This window comes from Ambystoma mexicanum, chromosome 6p (genome assembly GCF_040938575.1).
Source record: "Ambystoma mexicanum isolate Mex_15411 chromosome 6p, UKY_AmexF1_1, whole genome shotgun sequence".
In the NCBI taxonomy this organism is placed as follows: domain Eukaryota; kingdom Metazoa; phylum Chordata; class Amphibia; order Caudata; family Ambystomatidae; genus Ambystoma; species Ambystoma mexicanum.
The window spans coordinates 459,535,570-459,555,682 of record NC_090935.1 but is presented as its reverse complement, the minus strand read 5'-3'; the positions used below and the strand labels follow the sequence as shown (position 1 = coordinate 459,555,682).

Genomic DNA, 20,113 nt, shown 5'->3' with positions numbered 1-20,113 from the left:
TCTGAATGAGCGCATCTTCAATGCGCTCATTCAGGTGCCCTTTCCCCCCCATTTTCGCATTCCTGCAAATAAGGGGGCATTGCAGGGCATTCAAAATACCATTCCGAATTCACAAACGTAATACGCTTTTATATGCCCTGAGACGAGCGCCATTTGAAGCAGGTGGAGCTGTACGTTATTTTTGACCCTTACAAGTGTGACAGTCGCGGGTTAACCCACGGTTGTCACAGTTACATTTACACCCCCCATTTTATTTTTGCCCATTTCACCCCGACGGGCCATCTCAGGGAAATGTGCTCCCAGCAACCCAACACCGATGTACGCAAGGGGACTGGACAGTACAGCTTTGCAATACAGTCCAGCCCCTCGCGAAATGCTCAAGTCACCTTGAATAAGGTGACCTCAGCTTCCGCAAGAAGCGCAACTGAAACGAACGCATTCACTGCACTCCTTTCATGTGTGCTGCTTTACGAGCAGCTGCGCCAGTGCGTGTTATGCTTTGAAACACAAGTGGGAATGCAGTGTTGGGAGGATATATACTGGATTCCAAAATGGATTCATTTACTACATGAACATACCTTTTTACAGTAGCTTCATAGAAATATCGTCATTTTAAATTAACCTAAGCCCTTCTTTATTGTCTATTGAAAACCTATTATACTTAACTTCGTAAGTTCAGTGTCAGTTGTTGTGGACTCTGGCATTAACAGATACTCGGCAACGAACATGCATGTTTGAGACACAGCCTTTTGAGATGATAACTAAGTTCGGGTTAGCGGCTTTCAGGAGAAATGCCAGGCTGCAGGTGGGGTGGTAAGTCGTTTTGCTAGTTTCTGCTCCTTGAAGGAGACACTGGAAGGAAATTATCTCTAGTAACACTCACACAGCTTCCCAATGAATGCTCTCTGTATCCCAAATAAATGGGTTTGTTGAATTCTCAAGCTCAGTATTCTGAGCAAACAAACTTTAGACCTGATGATTGTAGTGGCTACTCTCAAAAAGGGTAAGGGTAAGGTCTTTTGATTTCATGCAGTTCTTTAACATGCTTTCATTCTTTCCAATATGTACTGGGCTTGTGCTCCATCCACTTTTAAGCATTTCACATGGAAAAGATTCCCGTTCTTATTGGCAATCCGGGTTTGGTTAGATACAGTGGTGTGCAACCTGTGGCTGTCCAGATGTTTTGGACTGCAACTCCCTCGATTCCTCACCATTCTCTATGCTGGCTAGATGAAAGCTGTAGTCCAAAGCAGCCGACAATCGATAGGTAGCAGATCCCTGGGTTACAAGTGGCTCTGGATTCTAATCTTAAACCCTTCTGACAAATTCACTGGCCATGTAAGTGTGGAGGAAGGACATGTTAAACATATATTTTTATCGAGTTGTGAACCACGGTCTCTGTAAAGAATGATTGTCTTTACCATTAGTAAATTTACTCCAGATGATTGATTATCCCTGTAAAAGGGAAAATAAATTAGAGCCAAAAGAATCTATTTAATAGTTTTAATAATTAACTAACTAACTACCTACCACTAGAATACTGCATCAAAACTGAACAAGCGTGTAAAAATTGTGTGAGCTGGTCCAGGTGGACAGCCAGCTGCCACGCTGATCACAATTGTACCACTCTGAAACCTACCCTTACATTGAGTCTTTCTTGTGACCAAAGTTCTGTAAATTGTTTCTGATATTTCGGTCTAGGTATCTAAGAGATGTTGGTAGTGCAGGGTGTGTCAGGGTTGTTATGAGCATGGATACATGATGAGGCAGTGACCCTTGATAAGTGCTTAAAGGTTTTTGGGATACATGAAAAGTGACCCTACAAACTGCCAACTTTAAGATATTTATGGGTGGGTCAAGGTGCCAAGTCGCCACTGTCAGATGTGAAGACAAGGAGGGGGAAACAGGAAGGGCAAAATAACAATCTTACTAGGCCTTGTGACATTCAGATTGTGCAAGTGCGGGGAAGAGGGAAGAGGACAATTGCCAGGGGGGAGGGGAAGGCGGAAGTGCAGTTAGCTCACAGGTGCAGCCAGTGGGTGGCTCATATGTGCAGAGAGAAGGGACTGTAGGGTTGCAGATACAGACCCTTATGTGCTGGGGAGCCCGAATGCAGTGCAAGAGCAACTGGACATGCAGGAGCCTGGGCCTAAGTTCAGAGGGTGACCAGTGCGCGTAGCAGTCAGGTGCATCCGCAGGGGTGAGGAAGAGAGAAAGCAGAAGCGAAATGGAAGGTCTTGAGTTGCTTCCAGAACCAGAGGTGGTTCTGCTCAAGTTTGAGAGAGGCAGTGAGGCTGTTCCAGAGGGAGGCACGAGGAGAGGAGATAGAGCTGCCCCAACTCTTTGCTTGGAGAAGGATCTGACCCCCAGAGAGTTGGAGGTGGATGAGCATAGAGTTCAAGAAGGAAGATATATTAGAAGGGAAAGTTGGAGATAGAGTGGTCCCAGTCCCCATAAAGCCTTGTGGATGGTCTTGAAGTTGATCTTTGCAGCTATGAGGAGCCAGTGAAGATAGTTCAGAGTTGGAGAGATACAATCCCTGGGCCTGAGGCCAAGGAAAAGTCTTGCAGTCCTGTTCTGGATAAGTTGTAAAGGTTGAAGAGTAAAGGCAGGAAGATTTAGAAAGAGGCTGTTGCAATAGTTCAGCCTAGAGAGGACCAGAGATCTGGAGACAGTGAGCTTCTGGGGGAAAGTGAGAAAAGGAAGTACACCTCTGAGGAGGTGCAGCTGATAGTTTGACTTCTTAGAGACATCAGAGATGTGAGGAGAGAAGGAGAGGATATAGCCGAAGATGACACCAAGGTTCTGAGCCTCACAGGAAGGAGCAGGAAGAGGGCCCATAGTGGGCAGCCAGAGAGAGAGAGGAAAGGAAGGAGCAGGTGTCCCAACGAAGAGGATCTGAGTCTTACTGACATTAAGGTAGAGATCATTGGTGCCACACCATTCCTGAATTGCAACCAGACAGTTTGTTATGAGAGAAAACGCGAAGGTGGCTGAGTGGAGCCTGAAAGAGCGCTGCGTGCCATTCGCATAGCATTGAAAATTCGAGCAGAAAGTAGCGATGCGGTGGGCAAGAGGTGCCAGGTAGTGGTTGAAGAGCCAGGGAGAGAGGTTAGACCCCCAGGGAACAGCACAAGTAGAGAAAGAGATGGAAGAGAGGAAAGACTCCTGTTGGACCTGAGAGGGTCAGTCGGTGAGAAAGGAGGTCAACCAGGTCAGGGCCTGATCAGTAATACCAAGGTTGTCATGGAGAAGATTGAGCAGGATGGCATGGTTGACAGTGTCAAAAGCAGAGGATAGATCAAGGAGAATAAGGACAGAAGGGAGATTAGAGTCAAGATTGGAGTGCACGTCTTCATGGGGTCGTGGAAAATGTAATGGGCATTGGTAAATAGACTGTCTGACGCTCCCACAAATAAAACACCCCAGCTCTATAAGATGATCTCTCTTAGAATCCCTCCGATCTCTCTCTGAAAAATCTAATCTTCAAAGTAGGATGTTTCCACAAGAAACTAAGGGAAATATTTTCAATCCTGATTCTTGTAAGGGTATAATGTAGACAAAAAGATAAACATGAAATTCTATTTTCAATAACAGATAAATTAAGAGTTTATCTTTCCCTGACATACCTCATTACGACCCAGGCGGAGGACCATGGTGCTATTAGCACCATGGTCCATGCCGGTGTCCGCCATGGCGGAATGGGGAATTACCACCCCATTCCGAGGTTGGTGGGGCGGTAATTCCCCATGCCGCCATGGCCCTTCCCCATTCCCATTTTTGCCCCATAGGGCTCAATGGGAATGGGGAAGGCGCTAATAACGGTACCGCAAATTGAGGTACCGTTATTAGCACCAAAGTCCCTTTGCGGGTCCCTACTTTAACGGCTGGAAAAACCAGCCGTTAAGGTCGAGTCCCGCAAAGGGACCTCGTAATCAGGCGTTAAGGGTTTAACGGCGCCGACACCTTTTACGGCGCCGTTAAACCCTTAACGCCAGGGTCGTAATGAGGTCCATACTTTTGAGGAAAGAAAAGATGGTAGATATTTTCTTGTACAGGTTGTCTGCCGGAGACAAGGGTGCGGGGTGTCTGCAGCCCACTGTTTGGAGGACTCTCTGCTGATTGCTGCCCTGCCCACTAGCTCCCTTTACATGTGTACATAAGTGCATCATACTCCCGCGAGGGTGAAGCCCACGGGAGACAAGGGCTTGGGGTGTCTGCAGCCCCTTGTTTGCAGAACTCCATGGATTGCTGTCCTGCCTACCAGCTTCCTTCACCTGTGTACTTTACCGCAGCATTCTCCTGTGAGGGTGAAGTCTGTGGGAGACAAGGGCGTGAGATTTGTGCAGCCCGATGGGTGTCCGCGGCCCAGCGGGTGCCTCGTGGGACTCTCTTTCCCCCTTTGTGCAAATTCACTGAATGCGGTAGACATACGCACTGTATAATATCCCTGCTGAGATTTCAGAAGCTCTCTCCTCTGAATGAATTGAGCCAGTGCTGCTGTTCATCAGGTGTTCATCCACCTATTTGCAGTGTGTGACAATCGCAGAGAATTACAGTGGATTTGGAAGTCTGCCGAATTTACCCTGGCACTGGGTTGCTGTTGGATTGTTGGTGCTTCAGTGTAAGGTGTAAGAGGGACTGGAGTCGGAAAACGCTAGCATTGTTGGAATCACGCGTGTTGACTCCTCGCCATTGAGGAGATGCGGCAGGCGGCAGCTGGCAGCCAGTGAGCTGGTGAGTCTACGGGTGCAATTGTTGCCTGGAGGTTCAGAATATTAATAAAAGACCATCCGATTTGTCACCCCCGCTGGTGCGACTTTATACCGGGTTTTCTTATTATTTTCTTATTTTATCTTTTACTCTGAATCACCGTGGATGAATCTTGCCAAACCTAAAGACTGACTCACCGTAGCTAATTTATTCGTTATGCCCAGACTGGTTGCTCTAAATTAGACATATTTATTTGATTTTGAACAATTTGGTACCAAAGGTAGACTGATGCTGTTCATTGTCCGAGGATTTAAATACGTACGAACACGAATACAATTATTTAGCCGCATTGAGAACTTTGTTCATATTACTGTGCAGGCTGTACTGACTAGACATATTTTCGAGGACACTGAGGGGGGAGTCGGAGCCTGGATGCCCCTTAAGTCGGTCGAACGATCCCCTCATTCCTGGCAATAGTTGCAGTTTGAACACACTTGCACTTTGCCTGCCGGGAAGTCTGATTTTCTTTTTTCTTTTTCCCTTATATTTGTAGAATGTTGAATGGATCAACAATTGTGGTAATTTTTGCGGTCATTCCTTTTATTAGAAGTGCTGTATATTTTTATATGCAAGTACATGTAAGTATTTGATACCATTGGAATGTTTTATGCATATTGCTATTGCCATTATAGTGTCACAGCTATGAAGTAAAGGAAGCATACATTGGGTTGTAGTATACTGTGGAACAAGGCTGAAACATGTTTGGGGATGCTTGTGGTCTCACGCAGAAGATATGTGAACAAGCAGTTCAGGCTGGACTACCCTATTTGGGGTCGGACCAAGCCTGATTTGCATATTGTATTTCCCCTTTTGTAATGCCTTAGCAGGCAAAAAATGATGGTCTGGATGGTTGCCCAGAACAATGCTAGAGGTTAGGATTAATTCTAAACCTCCCAGCCATCACCCCTTTTGTTTTGCGTAAGTCCCCTTTCCCCTTTTTTAATCAGTTTTCAAGACTTTATTTAAGACTTGAATTTCCTTGGAAAAAATTGACTTTGGGAAATTCCTGGGGGAGGAAGATCTGCCCAGGACCAGAAGTCATCCAAGACACTGCTTGTTTGGTAACCTTTTATTTATGTTGTTTCAATGTTTGTTAGGCAAGATTGTATGCAGTACCCTGTGGGAGACTACACCAGCCTTGTCCTCTCGGCAATAGTTAACCCAGCCTTTGGTATAAGCATGTACTACACAAGTTGGCAGAGTGACTGAGCAGCCAGGCTTATCTCAAGAGGGGTCAAATGTGAGCTGTAGGGTTGACAGGTATTTAAATAAACACTTACACTCAAGGTTTCTTGATCAAACAATTATTTATTAATTTAACAGTCAGTTGATTAAGCCTTCTTTAGAAGGGACCAAATATGTAACACAAAAATATACTTCAATAAATACACACTCTCAGTTTCACTTAATTCGTAGATACCCTTTTGGGATGGCACACAAACACTTCCTACACCCTGAGGTGAACTAAATAACTAGGACACTGTGGACATTAATATATCACTGGCACATTTAGAGCAACGCTGAACTTGGTGTCAAAAGGCAAAGGTTAAGGGAGAAAACAATGGTTAACACGTTTCTCAAACAGGTAAGCACTTTTGAACCCCCAATGCAATGTAAAAGAACACTTTCCAAGCTACACAAGTAAAGAATGTGTGACTTTTTGGAGGGACAGATCAAAACACAAAGTCACAGGATAGAAGAGGCTATCAGAGAGCCAGGACAGCCAATGTCAATTGAGCAAAGTCTAGGGGAGCAGAAGGTCTTCTTGATGGTAAGTAAAAAGTCTTGCACAATGTTATAGAGAATTTTAGTTGAAAAGTAAATCACTGTTGGGCCACAAGCTTGGAAGCTTGTGATGGGCAAAGCTACAAGCAACACTGAAAAAGGTAACAAAGGCAAGTCTTAACTGACAGCTAGCAAGTTACACAGCAAGAGATAAGTACCCCTTAGTTTACAATACCTTAAGTCTGAAGAAATGGGTTCCAGCTGGCTTCTGTTCCTGTTGTAGTATGGTAAATCCTGTTGTTCCTGGGCCTCAGTCATGGGGACAAGAGGGAGGACAACTGGAGACTCCTGCACTACGATTCAAAGATCGGCGACAGCAATGGGCAAACTTCACATCAGCGGCACTCTGCGATTTCAGCTTCTCGCGAATAGCACCACTGCGGTTCTCAGATACCTTATGGGCTTTCCTCTCTTCTGGGGTCCATTACTCTGTTGAGGTGGCTCAGGCTTGGTTAGTCCTGCTTCAAGGGAGTCCGGAGGATCTGCCTGGAGCGCGGGTCTGACTCAAAAACGATGCACTTGATTCTGGTGTTCCTCTCCCTAGCAATCGGTTCCTGCAGCAGCAATGGAAGTTCAGCCAGCTCCGAAAGGATGTCCAGATGAGTTCATTTTGGGGTTGATTGGCCCCACCAACCCAAAGGGAGAAGAAGTCTTTGCCAGGGCTTCTCTGGTTGGGGCGAATTCGGAGCTTCAGCACTGCAGCAGGGCTTCACCAGCCAATGCAACAGTCCAGGAGTTGCAGCAAGCATCATTCTTCCAAGTTCTGCTTCGGATTCATTTGTCCAGTGGTCGACTCTGCCTTCTGTCTAAAAGACCTCACTTTTTATGCAGGTTTCTCCCATTCATTTGCAGCCTAGCTGTCACTCACACAGCAGGGTGGATTTCCTCCAAGGACAGCCAGCCAATCACCTGTGTGTGCATTCCTGTAACCAAGCAGATTAAGCACAGGGAGTTCCGGGCACCTCCCTCACTTCCTGCCCCGCGCCAGACATGCTGGAGCCAGAGGCGGGTTTCAGCAGTGAACCCCACCAAAGACAAAATGAACAAAGGGACCAAACCTGATTTGGTGTGCAGAGTAAATCTCAAGAAGGACCTGTCCAACAAGAAATGGCAAAAAAATAAGAACAGGGCCATTTTGACAAAATGGGCACCCATGGGTGCTTTACTGATATGATATGATATGATATGATAAGGCATTTGTAACGCGCCTATACACAAGTGTTTCAAGGCGCGAGCTGCAATTGCAACCTGTGGTAGAAACACACAATGGTAGGAAAAAGTAAACCACTGCCACCAGCCATTAATTGTAGAAAGGGCAACATAAAAATGTTACATGAGAAGCTAGACAAAGGGGATACTAAGTAATCCCTCCAGCACCCTATGGTAAGGTAGTGTGTGCAGGGTCTAGAAAGTTACACATGTAAGTAAAGTTAATTTCAGTTCACCGCCCTTGGAAACAGTAGTTTATCCAAGAGAAGGTATTTATACCTTTGGGGAAACTGAAGGTGCTGTGTGTCAGAATGTAAAAAGATGATGCCTATGGAGTTTGTCAGACTTCAAAACCAAAAGGAACACAGTGTTCAAATCAAATAAAAAAACATGAGAGAGTGGGAAAAATGTCTCACTCTGTCCAGGTTAAAAATGAAAAGTCCTAAAGTCCAGCAAAAGAGCTGGGGGTCTTTAAGGTAGGGGGGAATTAGCACATTTCTGATAATACCCCTAACAATGTTGCTTTGAATGTTTCTGTTGTTTAATGCGAGGGTTAGTTTTGTGTATGCTAGGAGGTTTTCCCTTAGGTCCTAGACTATGTAGGGAATCCCCTGGTAGAGTCGGTTTAGTTAGGGTTAACTTTCTAATTTTGTTCAAAATAAAAGGTCAAAACCTTGAGAAAACTAAACACGGTCATGAGTCTCACATTACTGACCCCTCACAATACCCTTATCCAAAGGCAGTTCACAGAACCATTGAGACAGTAGGTCAGTTATGAATTTGGTTTTGTGGCAAATCAGAAGAAGGAGTCAGTCTGGAGGACATCACTTTAAGTGTGTTTATTTAACTTAAAAGAAAACATATCTATCTGTCCCTATTGCTAAGAGGGATTTTCCTGCCTATCAACTAAACCAGGGTTGTCCAACTTCAGGCCTCAAGGGCCAGGATCCTGATGGGTTTTCAGGATGTCCCTCATTAATTTTCATGAAGAAAAATGTGCATACATTTAGAATCATTGTATGCAAATTTGATTCATGAATGTTTTAAGAACAACATTGTAGACATTTTTTAGTTGTTTTTGTGTGTTGCACCACACTGTGAAACTTATTTGTGGTAACCTGGCTATCTGTTATTTATCCACTTTGATATGCATCCCTCACTGGGTATTGTACTCTCATAGATGCTTAAAAAAACACCCATCATTCTGCCACTACCCCGATAATTGCCTTTGCAGTATCACCCCATTTCTCAATCACTGCCATTGTTAACCTCATTACAGTTTTATTTGACTTTCCTTTGCTTAAGCGCTCCTAAGCACAGGTTACACTTTGAGCAAATTATAGTATTCATGTGTTGTTCCTCCATAAATGTTTATTAGGTAATGTTTCGATGGTCAGAGTACTTTGTGCTATGCATTGGGCTCCAGTATTATTGTTGGTTGAGGTGGCTAACAGTCCTCCTTTGTTGAAATGCAATGTCTGTAACAAATGTAAAGCAACTACGACTAATTATGTGAGGGCTTCTTATGGTATAGACCCGATGTGAGAAAAGAAAACGACCTTCTATCATCGTTAATGCAGGTACAGTTAATATCCCTGCCCGTGATCTCTGTTTACAAGGCTACACCAGTGTTAGCAGAGAGTGGCCCTCATTACGACCCTGGCGTTGGACCATGGTGCTAATAGCACCATGGTCCATGCCAGTAATTTACCGACTCCGCCATGGCGGAATGGGGAATTACCGCCCCATTCCGAGGTTGGCGGGCGGTAATTCCCCATGCCGCCATGGCCCTTCCCCATTCCCATTTTTGCCACATAGGGCTCAATGGAAATGGGGAAGGCGCTAAGTACGGTGCTGCAAATTGCAGCACCGTACTTAGCACCAAGGTCCCTTTGCGGGTTGGTTTTTAACGCCTGCAAAAAGCAGACGTTAAAGTCTCCAACCTGCAAAGGGACCTCGTAATCAGGCGTTAAGGGTTTAACGGCGCCGCCACCTTTTATGGCGCCGTTAACCCCTTAACGCCTGGGTTGTAATGAGGGCCAGTGTCTGTCTACACTTCACTGCTGTACCTAGCATCCTGAAGTTTCCTTCAGACAAATGGCAAATGAGGTTTGTAAGAGTTGTAATCCTAACTTGGGAACTGGTAGTCTGTGGGGCCTCTTCAAGGATGCAGCTCGTATCTCACAAGCCTGCCCTTCACAAGGTGAAACCTCAGCTGTGTGGACTCACCGTTTCATTACGAGGATGATACATTGATGTACATTGATTGGGTAAAATTATCTGCTATTATTGCATTGTTTAGAAGCAATAGGAATCCTGCATAAAGCCCTGCATATAAATAAACCCCCTGATATTATTATTATCTTCCCTATATTCCCCGAGAACCCACTTTGACAAATGTGGCTGGGAAGGGATGGGAGGATCATCCTGACTGGGACACACATAAAGGAGGCAGGGAATCCTAGAGGAAGCATGAGTTATGCTGAGGCAAAGAGGACCAGGAAGTCCTTGAGAGATAAAGGCAGGTTCTAAATTGCAGGAGGGAAGTGATGGACTGAGTCATCTGGAGGGAGGGGATCATTGAGACACAGAGTCAGACTGGGTTACACACGGGAAGTGGTTACTGCCTGCTTTCCTATGCCTCCTGCCGATGGAGAACACTTTCCCTCAGACCAGCAGAAGAAGTGTGAACAGCCTTGATAACTACGTGTAGGAATTAGCTGAAGCACACACCGCTGGGAACATAACTGGTGTTGAGAAGGCAATGAAAACATAGAACATCGTTTATGTTACTTACCACTGGATTGCCTCTAGAATTTGTACCTTCAGTGATCAAAAACACCTGGGAAACAAAGGCTGAGAGGTCTATCTCTCACTCCAGCACACAAATATGAATGTAGCAGTTTTAGTCTGCTTACTAAGTACTCCTGCAGATTATGAGCTTGAGGGGAGCATCATGATGAAGGGTAACATGATCATCAGGCCGGCGAGAAAAGCATGATCAGGGTGGTGTCATTGCTCTTCAGAGAGTGCTGAGATGGATGCCCTGGATGCTTGCAGTCTAGCTAGGAAATCTGGCACGCCTCTGACCACAGGTATGTTACACACTGGTGGATACCCTCTTTATAATCCTATTTTGTTCCTTCCTAATGCAATGAGCCCTGACACAAAGATGGGCTCTGCGTTAGTACTATTGTAGGTCATTACAGGTCACACAATTACTACTAGGGAAATTCATATACAAAGATGGATCACTCAGTCATGTACTTCACCTAGTGGACAATCAAGTATTCATATTCCTGGGATCATTAGGAGTTTGGTGGAATTTTTGCAGAAATACCGTCAGAGATAAATACAAACTCTACTTGTGATTTTTATTCGTGATTTTCTTTTAAATATTCCCTATTCCGAGTTTATCACTTGCATAGGTGTTATTTCTGCAACATCTCCAGCAGTATTCCAGAAATAATACCTCCATTAGTATTAGCCTCTGAAGTCATTTAAAAACAAAATGTCTATTTCTGCCTTCTTTGCAATGCTGGAAATGGACAATGTTACAGTAATGGTTCATATTACTGTTGTACAATGTTTAGTATTAAAAGCTCAGTATGGACTCACTTATGCATTGCGTGCGTAAGGTGGTGAGAGTGAGCATTGGATAGGCCCACCTTTCCACCCACTTACCAGTGCCCATTCAAAACATATGTTTACTGCTTTAAAGGGAGGCATGTGTGTCTCTCTTCTGTACAGTAAAAAAGCGAAATGTGTCCTTGGAGCATTTGGAATTTTTACCACCGCTTGTGGATTTAAAATCTGCCTGATTTGCCACTGACGGTGTTCCCTCTGAATATCACCAGATGTACATAGGTACTAAATTCGGCAGACAGTGAATGGAGTAGCTTGTTTTCAAATATCGCCAAATTGTGGGATTCCATCACTTCTCATCAGCAGAGGCCCTGTCCCTGTGAGGCTTTGGAGGTGAGCCGGCTACGCAATACCCTGCCTAGAGGTAGAGGCAAGTCGGACCCTTTCGGTAGAGACTCCCCCTCTGGTCTGTTAAAAATGCCAATACCACTCCTATTGAGGTGTCATAAGGCAAGCTGATCAAGGAAAGAGACCGTTCGTGACACTGCCGAAGAAATGAGAAGCCAATCTGACAAGTGAATGTCCCAGCCTGTTATGTGCCCCAATGACGTTATGTTTGAACAATCCAGGTAAAGGGGAAAGCAGCAGACCCATGAGGGGGACCGAGAATCATTACTGGAATGCTGATACTCATCCCAGTCAAGATAAAGTATTAGGAATACCTGAAGAAACTGAGAATCATTACTGGAATGCTCATACATGTCCCATTCAAGATAAAGTATTAAGAATACCTGAAGAGACTGAGTATAACTACTGGTACGCTCATACTCATCCCAGTAAACATAAAGTATTAGGAATACCTGTAGAGAGTAAGAATGATTACTGGAACATTCCTGGTCGTCCCAGTAAAGACAAAGTACCAAGAGTACATGAGAAGGTTGAGATCATTAAAGAAATGCTCATACTCGTCTCAGTCGAGATAAAGTGTCAAGAATTTCTGAAGAGAGTGAGAATAAAAACTGGAGCCCTCAAACCTGTCCCAGTCAAGATAAAGAGGGGACATTAAAATAAAGGAAGGTCTTAAGTTTGAATAAAGAGAAAGGAACAAACGTGTCCCATGAAAAGAGAGGGGCAGAATTAACTAGAACAGAACAAGAGGAGAGTAAGAATGAAAGAAATAATAATCAACTAAAAGAAATGGTTGAAACCTTGAAGGACCCAGTATCAGAACTGTATGATTTAATAAAAGTAGTTACCAAGAACTACCAGCGGATACTTTATTGAACTGAACTTGTTAGAACATCTCTTCACAAGAGAAGGGAGCCATTCTAATAGTGGTATGGTTAGGATAGGTTAGTTTTGACAGTAGGCTGATCTTGATTTGAACTCTAACTGATGACTGACGAGTATCTTAGTTAGTTTTATCAGGTAGGGAATATCCATAGTACAGGGAAAGATAGGAGTTCTCACCTTTGAGTTAATAAATTACAAGCAGTGAGATGAGAAGTCTGGGTCTGTGTTCTTCTGCTGACCCGCCACAATTCACTTCTAACTGTGTCACTCAGTATTGTATGCAGTCTGTGTTCCTTTCTGATATGTTTGTAGCATAAACTTGTGGTAAAATAAATGCATTCATTTACACTACTTGTGTTGCAGTCTGTTCTATTTGATTTGGTTTGGAGAGTTAAAAGGTGAGCCACCTACAGTGTCATCTAAGGCCATGTACAATGACATGATGTGCACTAGTTCACCGTGGTTGAAGATGTTTAATTAAGCCTTATAAACCCAGGTGGTGGTCATTATCATAACATAATGATTTGTCCTCTTATCACCCGAGGCAAAGCTGAGGGCTATAATTTGTGTAAGGGTCATTGTCCTAAGCAATAATACCCCTCCCAGGTTCTATTAGACTATTAGCACACAAAGCTGTGCTACTACAAGATATGTTTTATTGTGGGAAAGAAATACGCACAAACAAGTAACATGTATTGTTAATGTAATTAATATGGAACTGGTAGCAATACACTTTAAACTTGTTGTCTTTCATTGCTGTTTTTTTTTTTGTTTGGGGTATAGAACAGCCCATGCTCCTCTCTGCCTTTACACAATTAAGGATAATTATCCCATTGCTTCTTGTCAGGCTTGGCACAAGTCACAATGGGCCTCATTATAAGGCTGGCGCTCCCGTGATGAAGGGGGCCGGTACGGGACCGGCCCCCTTCATTCCGGGAGTGCCGATTACGAGCTTCCCATCGCGGGAACCGGATCACACTCCTGGTAAAACCTGGGAATGCCTCCCTCTTCCCCACGAGGGGAAGAGGGAGGCAATAACCGGCCAGATGTAATCTGCCCGTTATTACCTCCCTACCCATTCCCATTTGAGCCCTATAGGTGCTCAAATGGGAATGGGGATGGGTTCCTGCAAGGAGGAATTACCGGGTCCTCCAATGTCGGAGTAAGCCGGGAAGTCCCCATTGCAGGAACCCGATAATGGAGCCCGGAACGGAGGCAGCCATGGAGCTCATAGCTTCATGGCTACCTCCATTCTCGTAATGAGGCCCTGAAACGTGGTCTGTAATAGAGATTATGGACTGCATGCCAAGCAATCTAATAGGTTAATTGACTGACAGAAGGTCTATAATGAAATGCATGTGTTCATGTGGCTGATAGATCGAGTAGGGTGAAGAGGACCGGGTCTTTGAGATTTGGAGGGCTGCAATTTGTAAAATTATATTGCTGTTGTTTATTGGTGCTAACTGCAGTCTGAATCTGGATTAGAAGTGGTGCAGGAGACAATGACGATTATTGATCTGATTGTGAAGTTGGATAGTTTCTCATTATGGCAGGTGAGTTGTCTGCAGATGGCTAGCCCATCAAGTTCCCGAGAAGTCTTGTTTAGGAGGATCTAACCAGTGTCCAGTCATCTGAAGATGTTGCCTTTACTTTTTACCAAACACAAATAAGCAAAATAGCCTTAGTAAAAGAGATTATAAAGAAAAGTCCAAACATTGCTTACTAATTATGAAGCCATCACAAACTACACAAGAACAACTCCTTTGGTAAAGATGTATGCAATCATTCTACTGGAACGGTTTCTCAAAAGTTTGGTGAAATACAATCTTCTGTGTATGGTGCAGTCATTATAAGCAGCAAATGCTATAGTCATATTAAGCATTATAACATTCTAGCTGTTTTTTCACAGGGCAGTGGAAGGGGTAATTAAGTAATAGATTCCAAGGGAGGTGAACCTTCAGCACTCCATGATGCACTGCTAGAAATAGTTATTTCTCTTGAGAAAATATTTATGACACATAATAACCGAGATCATACTTACAGCTGCAAACGTGCCTTTCCAAATCCTGGTAGATACATTGATGAAATATTCACCCTTGAGTTGCAAATCTTTCAGCCAGCATTTCACTGTATGACATTTTGCGGTTTCACAGTTCTACCAGGAGAGAGCAGAAAATACCAGTTTAACATCGTTGATAATGAACTACTTCGTATACGTATCTTATCTGCAGGGAATGCACTTCATGTTCCCAAAGGTGCCCGGGCAGATAACAAAAGTGCATAGCAAACAGTTTATCTCAGATACATTCTGAAAGAAAATCTGCCTGCATGTTACTTTTTATCACGCTTCCTCTTAGCTGTCCACCCCTGTCCAGTCAGTGTGGGTAACATGATGCAGTGGCACACGGATATTAACAGCAGATAATGACCACCCGTTCCAGCGAGTCTGACCCTCCTTGTCTACTGTAGCCAACACATTCCACTCATGCCCACATTTATTTTTCTGCATGGGCATTTGAACCACGCTGAAAGTAAGAATTTAGGTAGCAGGTTTTAAAGATAGCGCTTGTGAGGAATTTAGTCGCTGTGCAACTTTTAGGGACATCATTGTCTGTTGTGGTGTTTGTGGGCTTTGAAAGAAAAAAGTGCCCAGTGGCTCAGTGATGCCTACACATGCATGAACAGGCTGCTGCATTATCAAATGAGAGCATGTTTATCTCAAGACCTCAAGTCCAAGACTGACAACCCTTAATGTAAGCAGGAGACCTGTAATCATCGGTGTAAGGCTTTGTCTTAAAATGTTGAGACTACTATGAACACAACGTTGTCTGATTGAGTGGATGGATGTAGTGAATAGGTCATGTGTATATTATGGCAGGGGGGTTTATGTTCTGTATTTTCTTGTCCTGACGGCTATCTGTCTGAGTGAAAGAACATTGGTGTGAAGTGTGCGTGTTTACATCCAATTGAACGTTGGATATGGCTTTCATGCCCTGCCAAGATTGCGGACATGGCCTTTAACGACACGCCAATCCGTGCTTAGGCAGGCCTGAACAATGCCATTCGCACCCCAGGGTTTGTCCTGTGTGTAAATGGCTTTTGCAATTTTTCATAAAGAGAGATCGGCAGTGCTAGAAAAGTAAAACAATTTTAAACAATATGGCTGCTGTCATATGGGAAAGGGACTAAGTCCCTTTTCCATGTCTATTGCGGCATCCAGACGGGAGGAGCTCCGTGAGCTAGGAATCATAAGTGGGTTATTTTCAGCGATCACCTCTTTTTTTTAATCATCTGTGGATTTATCTTTCTTGCTGAGACAATGCCATCTCTTCTCTCACTTGTGACACAGATAGTAGGAGTTCACATTCTTTCTTCTATTACTTCTTTGGAACTTAATCCTCTGTCACCGGATGCAAGTCTGGCTTTGGTGAATGTACAATTACATTTCTTCCCAATCGATCAGGATCCCTTGAGGCAGATGATCTTGTGCTTTGCAGAGGATGAGATCTGCAGCTACTGATTGTTCAGCATGAATGGTGCACATATCTACAAACTATCTTCTACTCCAATGCATGCAGTCACTGCTGTGGCAGGTAAAAACACCCAACTGCTACATTCCGTGTATGGCTCCTGGAATTTAATATACCATGTTTGGGTAACACAGTGGATATAGGCATGTTACTTTTTACTCAACTCAAAAAGGAAGACTACCCATTACTGCTTTGTCTATCTCTGTGAACAAAATAAACATTTGCAGAAAGCCACTTTGTCCTTCTACTCTAGAAAATATCTGCCTAACACTGCTTTTTCCTTCTCCATCCATACAACACTCTTGGGATTCTGACTGTTTTGATGTGCTCCTCTGCCCAGAAAGGAAGTATGTGCTTATCACTCCTTCTCGCTTCTGACTCCCTGCAGACACATACGCCTAACACTGTTGTCCTTCTGTTCTGCCAGAATAAGACATGTGTGCCTAACATTGCTCTGTGTGCCTTCACTAAGAAACTACATTTTTACCTAACACTGTTTTGGCTTTTTCCTCTGTCAACAAAAGGCACATGTAACTACCACCCTTAGGCATTCTCCTCCTTTATTATTATTTTTGAATTATTATTATTATTATTATTATTATTTTTATGTTATTATTATTGTTGTTGTTGTATTTATTAAGCATTGATGTTGAGACGCCACTGAGTGCTTTAGTCATAGGGGGAAGCAGAGGTACAAGAGAGTGGGGAGCTTACAATGCTGGGTTATGAGGGCAGGCAATTTGGCAGCAAGATATCTGCAATCAGCCAGGGGAGGAAACAGAGGGGAGCAGATCACCCCCTAGATGTTAGGGTGGTGCCATTCCTTGAAGAGGAGGGTCTTGAGCTCCCTCCCAAAATGTAAAAGCAAGTAGGTGAGTCTGGTATTGACAGGGAGGAGGTAACAAAGTCTGGGGGCATAGACCGAGGATCCTGCACCAGCAAAGTTCAAGTCTGTACATGGCCTTAATTCTGGTGGATCATATGCCTCCAGAGAGGCTGCGTTTCTCACTGAGATTGGGGACTTCAAGGAGGCTGCATTGGAAATGATGCAGCAGGATTTGAGGATGATGCATGCTTGCATCGGAATCCAGTTCAGTTCAATGAGGGTCGGGTTGATATGTCCTTTGATGAGTTGTTCTGCTGCATGTAGAATACATCTAAGGGGTGTGACTGGAAGACCTTCTAAAATGGTATTTCAGGTGGGAGAGGACCAAGCCTGGGCCAGCAGATCTGAAGTTATTTTCTGGGATGAGGGGCTTGATTTTCTCTAGGAGAGAAAGTTCGTACAAAGCCATTTGCGTCTTCCTCTCTGTACTGTTTGAGGAAAACTGGCTGCCAATGGTGAAACCCAAGAGACTTGGTACAGGTAGCCAGCTGGGATGGGAAGAACTCAAGGTTCATAGCAGAGAGCCAGGTCTGGGAGAAAAAATTGTTGAAGTAACAAGTCTTGTGTATCTGGAAATTTGCATCATTAACAGTGCAGTTGAAGCCCCGCAAGAGACTAGATTAAAACTAAAAATGAGAAACCTCACCTCACAGGCCAAAATAACTGTGAAGAGACTTTGTAAGTTCACACTGCAACCTGCCATTGATTTCTATACTATGAAAGCTGTGCCTATTGTTACGTATGGATCTAATACGAGAAGAGTTTGGCCTCAATTCACTCTGGTCAATAGTCCAATGGCTTTTTTTGTAAATATCTCTTGAAAAGTTGGGAGGGGGGATTCAAATTTCTGAACCAGGTACTCCAACAAGAAATTGACCGGAGTCTAAATACTTGCCTTGCCATTTTGGAAGAACTGAACACTACCAAAGAAACTCTAATATCAAATCCAGCCAAAGTAAAAAAAAAACGGTTGGACTTGGGCAGTATTTATACTAGAGAGAATGTTTGATCTTTAAAGTTATATGGACAGAAAAATATCTTAATCATAGAGCAAGAGGCAACCCTTAGGAGTACTTGAAAACATTTCACTGTATCTGGCGCAGAAGAGAGTTTATGAGACTGCAGATGAATTTAATGCCCACCAAGGAAGTATTGGAATCAAGGAAACCAAAGGAACAGAGAGATTATTTATGTAGATGGTGTAGTGGACAAAGAGAAACCTTACACCACCTAATTATGTCTGGTTTGAACTGTCAGAGAAATAGATGGATAAGCATTGCTGATCTTACTCCAGGGCCCAATGCAAAACCCAAGCTGTGCTGATCCCATTCCCAGCAAGGTCTCAAATCTAAGAATCCACTAAATTTCCCATTAACAAGGGGAAAGCTGTGGTACCTTTGGCATCCTGATCCAGCCTGGCTTGCTGCCACTGTATGCATGCTGCTGCTACCCTGATGACCTTTAGTATCCAGTGACCAGAATTGCCCGTCCAGTCCCTGCCAGCCAGTGACCAGAACTTGCACAGCTGTTTGACAGATGCCCTGCAGTCTAGTGAACAGACCCGATTGACTGTTCAAAAATCCCAAAACTAAAAAGTGGATTGTGAGTATTTCATCACCCCATAGAAATCCCTAGTATCCCTTGTCTTGCATTGTCCTCATTCCACTCTATAAGTCATCCTATCCTTATCCTGATAACTTGTCCAACTGTCAGAATTCTCTGTGCATCTTGTCATTGCTCTCCAAGCATCAGCGCTACTTTTCTCTTCATTTCTGTCTTGCATAGATCATATGTCATTAGCGATATTTTGATTAAATAAAGTAATTTTCCTTAAAGAAAAGGTATACACTGCGTGAAGGGTTACATTTGCAGCGTAATTTAGAGAATGTACGGGTGGCATTTCTCTTTTCTTAGTCATTAAATATAGTTTAAAGTAAAACTGTTCTTTTCACTAACTGATTTCCTTTCCAATTTCACCCTTCATTTTACTCAAAGCACTCCTCCTACTACTATATTGCATAACTCTTTCAATTTACCAGCTAGAGACTTACTTCCAATTCCATTTTGCACCTGTGATCTATATATATTCCCCAACATACAAACTGCACTCCAAATCAATGTATTTCACCTGTTTCTATTAAAAACCATTTGGGTAATTTTAGGTGGGATTTGCAAAAGTGTACATTTTAAATTTGTATTTGACTGCAATCTGTGTTGAACTTTCCCCCCATTTCTGAACTTTATGCTTTTGGTAATTCATTCTTTGTGATTGTTAGTATCTTTGCATTGTTGCTTTAGTAAGGAATCGTATTTGCTTCAAGGTTTTTAACACACATTCATTATTGATTTATCCATTTTCGAGTGTCATTTCACCACATTGCAAGGGGTTTAAAATCCTTTTTCTCTCTGATTTGGGGAGGGAAGGTCATATTTAGATTCCGTTTTCAGTTTCTTTTTCCTGAATACCTTCTACTTCTTTGTATCCACTCAGAATTGGGTGCTATCTGTCCTAAATCAAAAACGCTCCTATTCTGCTGTGCTGTGTATATGCTCCACTAAAGCGTCAAACCCTGTGCATTGCTCACATTCTCAGTGTAACGATCACCCCATTGGTGATTGCTGCCCCATATTAAAAAGTGTGTGATTTCTTGTGAATTTTAAATAAATAAATCAATATTGCATTTGACCAACCAGCCTGGTTCATGGTCCCTTGTGACCCGGGATATTTGAAAAGGGGGTGTGATATGAGTGGTGTATCATCTCAAAATTGAATCCACATAAATAAGGAGAAAAGCATCTCAGTCAGGTGCTACATAGTAGGCCGAGACCAGGTGTGCGTGTCGCCTGATTGAAATCTTTAACAAACCGTAGTCTGTGTTGTGTGAAATTGGTTGTCCATTATCCCATGTGTTTGCTTGCATAAAAATATTGTCCCAACAAGGAGGCAGGCACAGTTCACGAGGCACACTTCTAGATATATGAAACAGTGTTGTTTTATCATTAATTGTCTCTTTTCTGAAGGGAATCAATCACTTATTCAGATTCATGAGTG

The 20,113-nt window shown here is 43.4% G+C and overlaps 1 protein-coding gene across 1 annotated transcript in view; it reads right to left on the bottom strand.

Moving 5' to 3' along the window:
* Nucleotides 1-20,113, bottom strand: part of ITGA2 (integrin subunit alpha 2) — a 659,006-nt gene that overhangs the window by 82,026 nt on the left and 556,867 nt on the right. Inside the window, exon 27 of the mRNA XM_069627259.1 lies at nt 14,687-14,800. Within this exon, the coding sequence (XP_069483360.1) occupies nt 14,687-14,800 (114 nt within the window). The remainder of the gene's footprint in view (nt 1-14,686; nt 14,801-20,113) is intronic.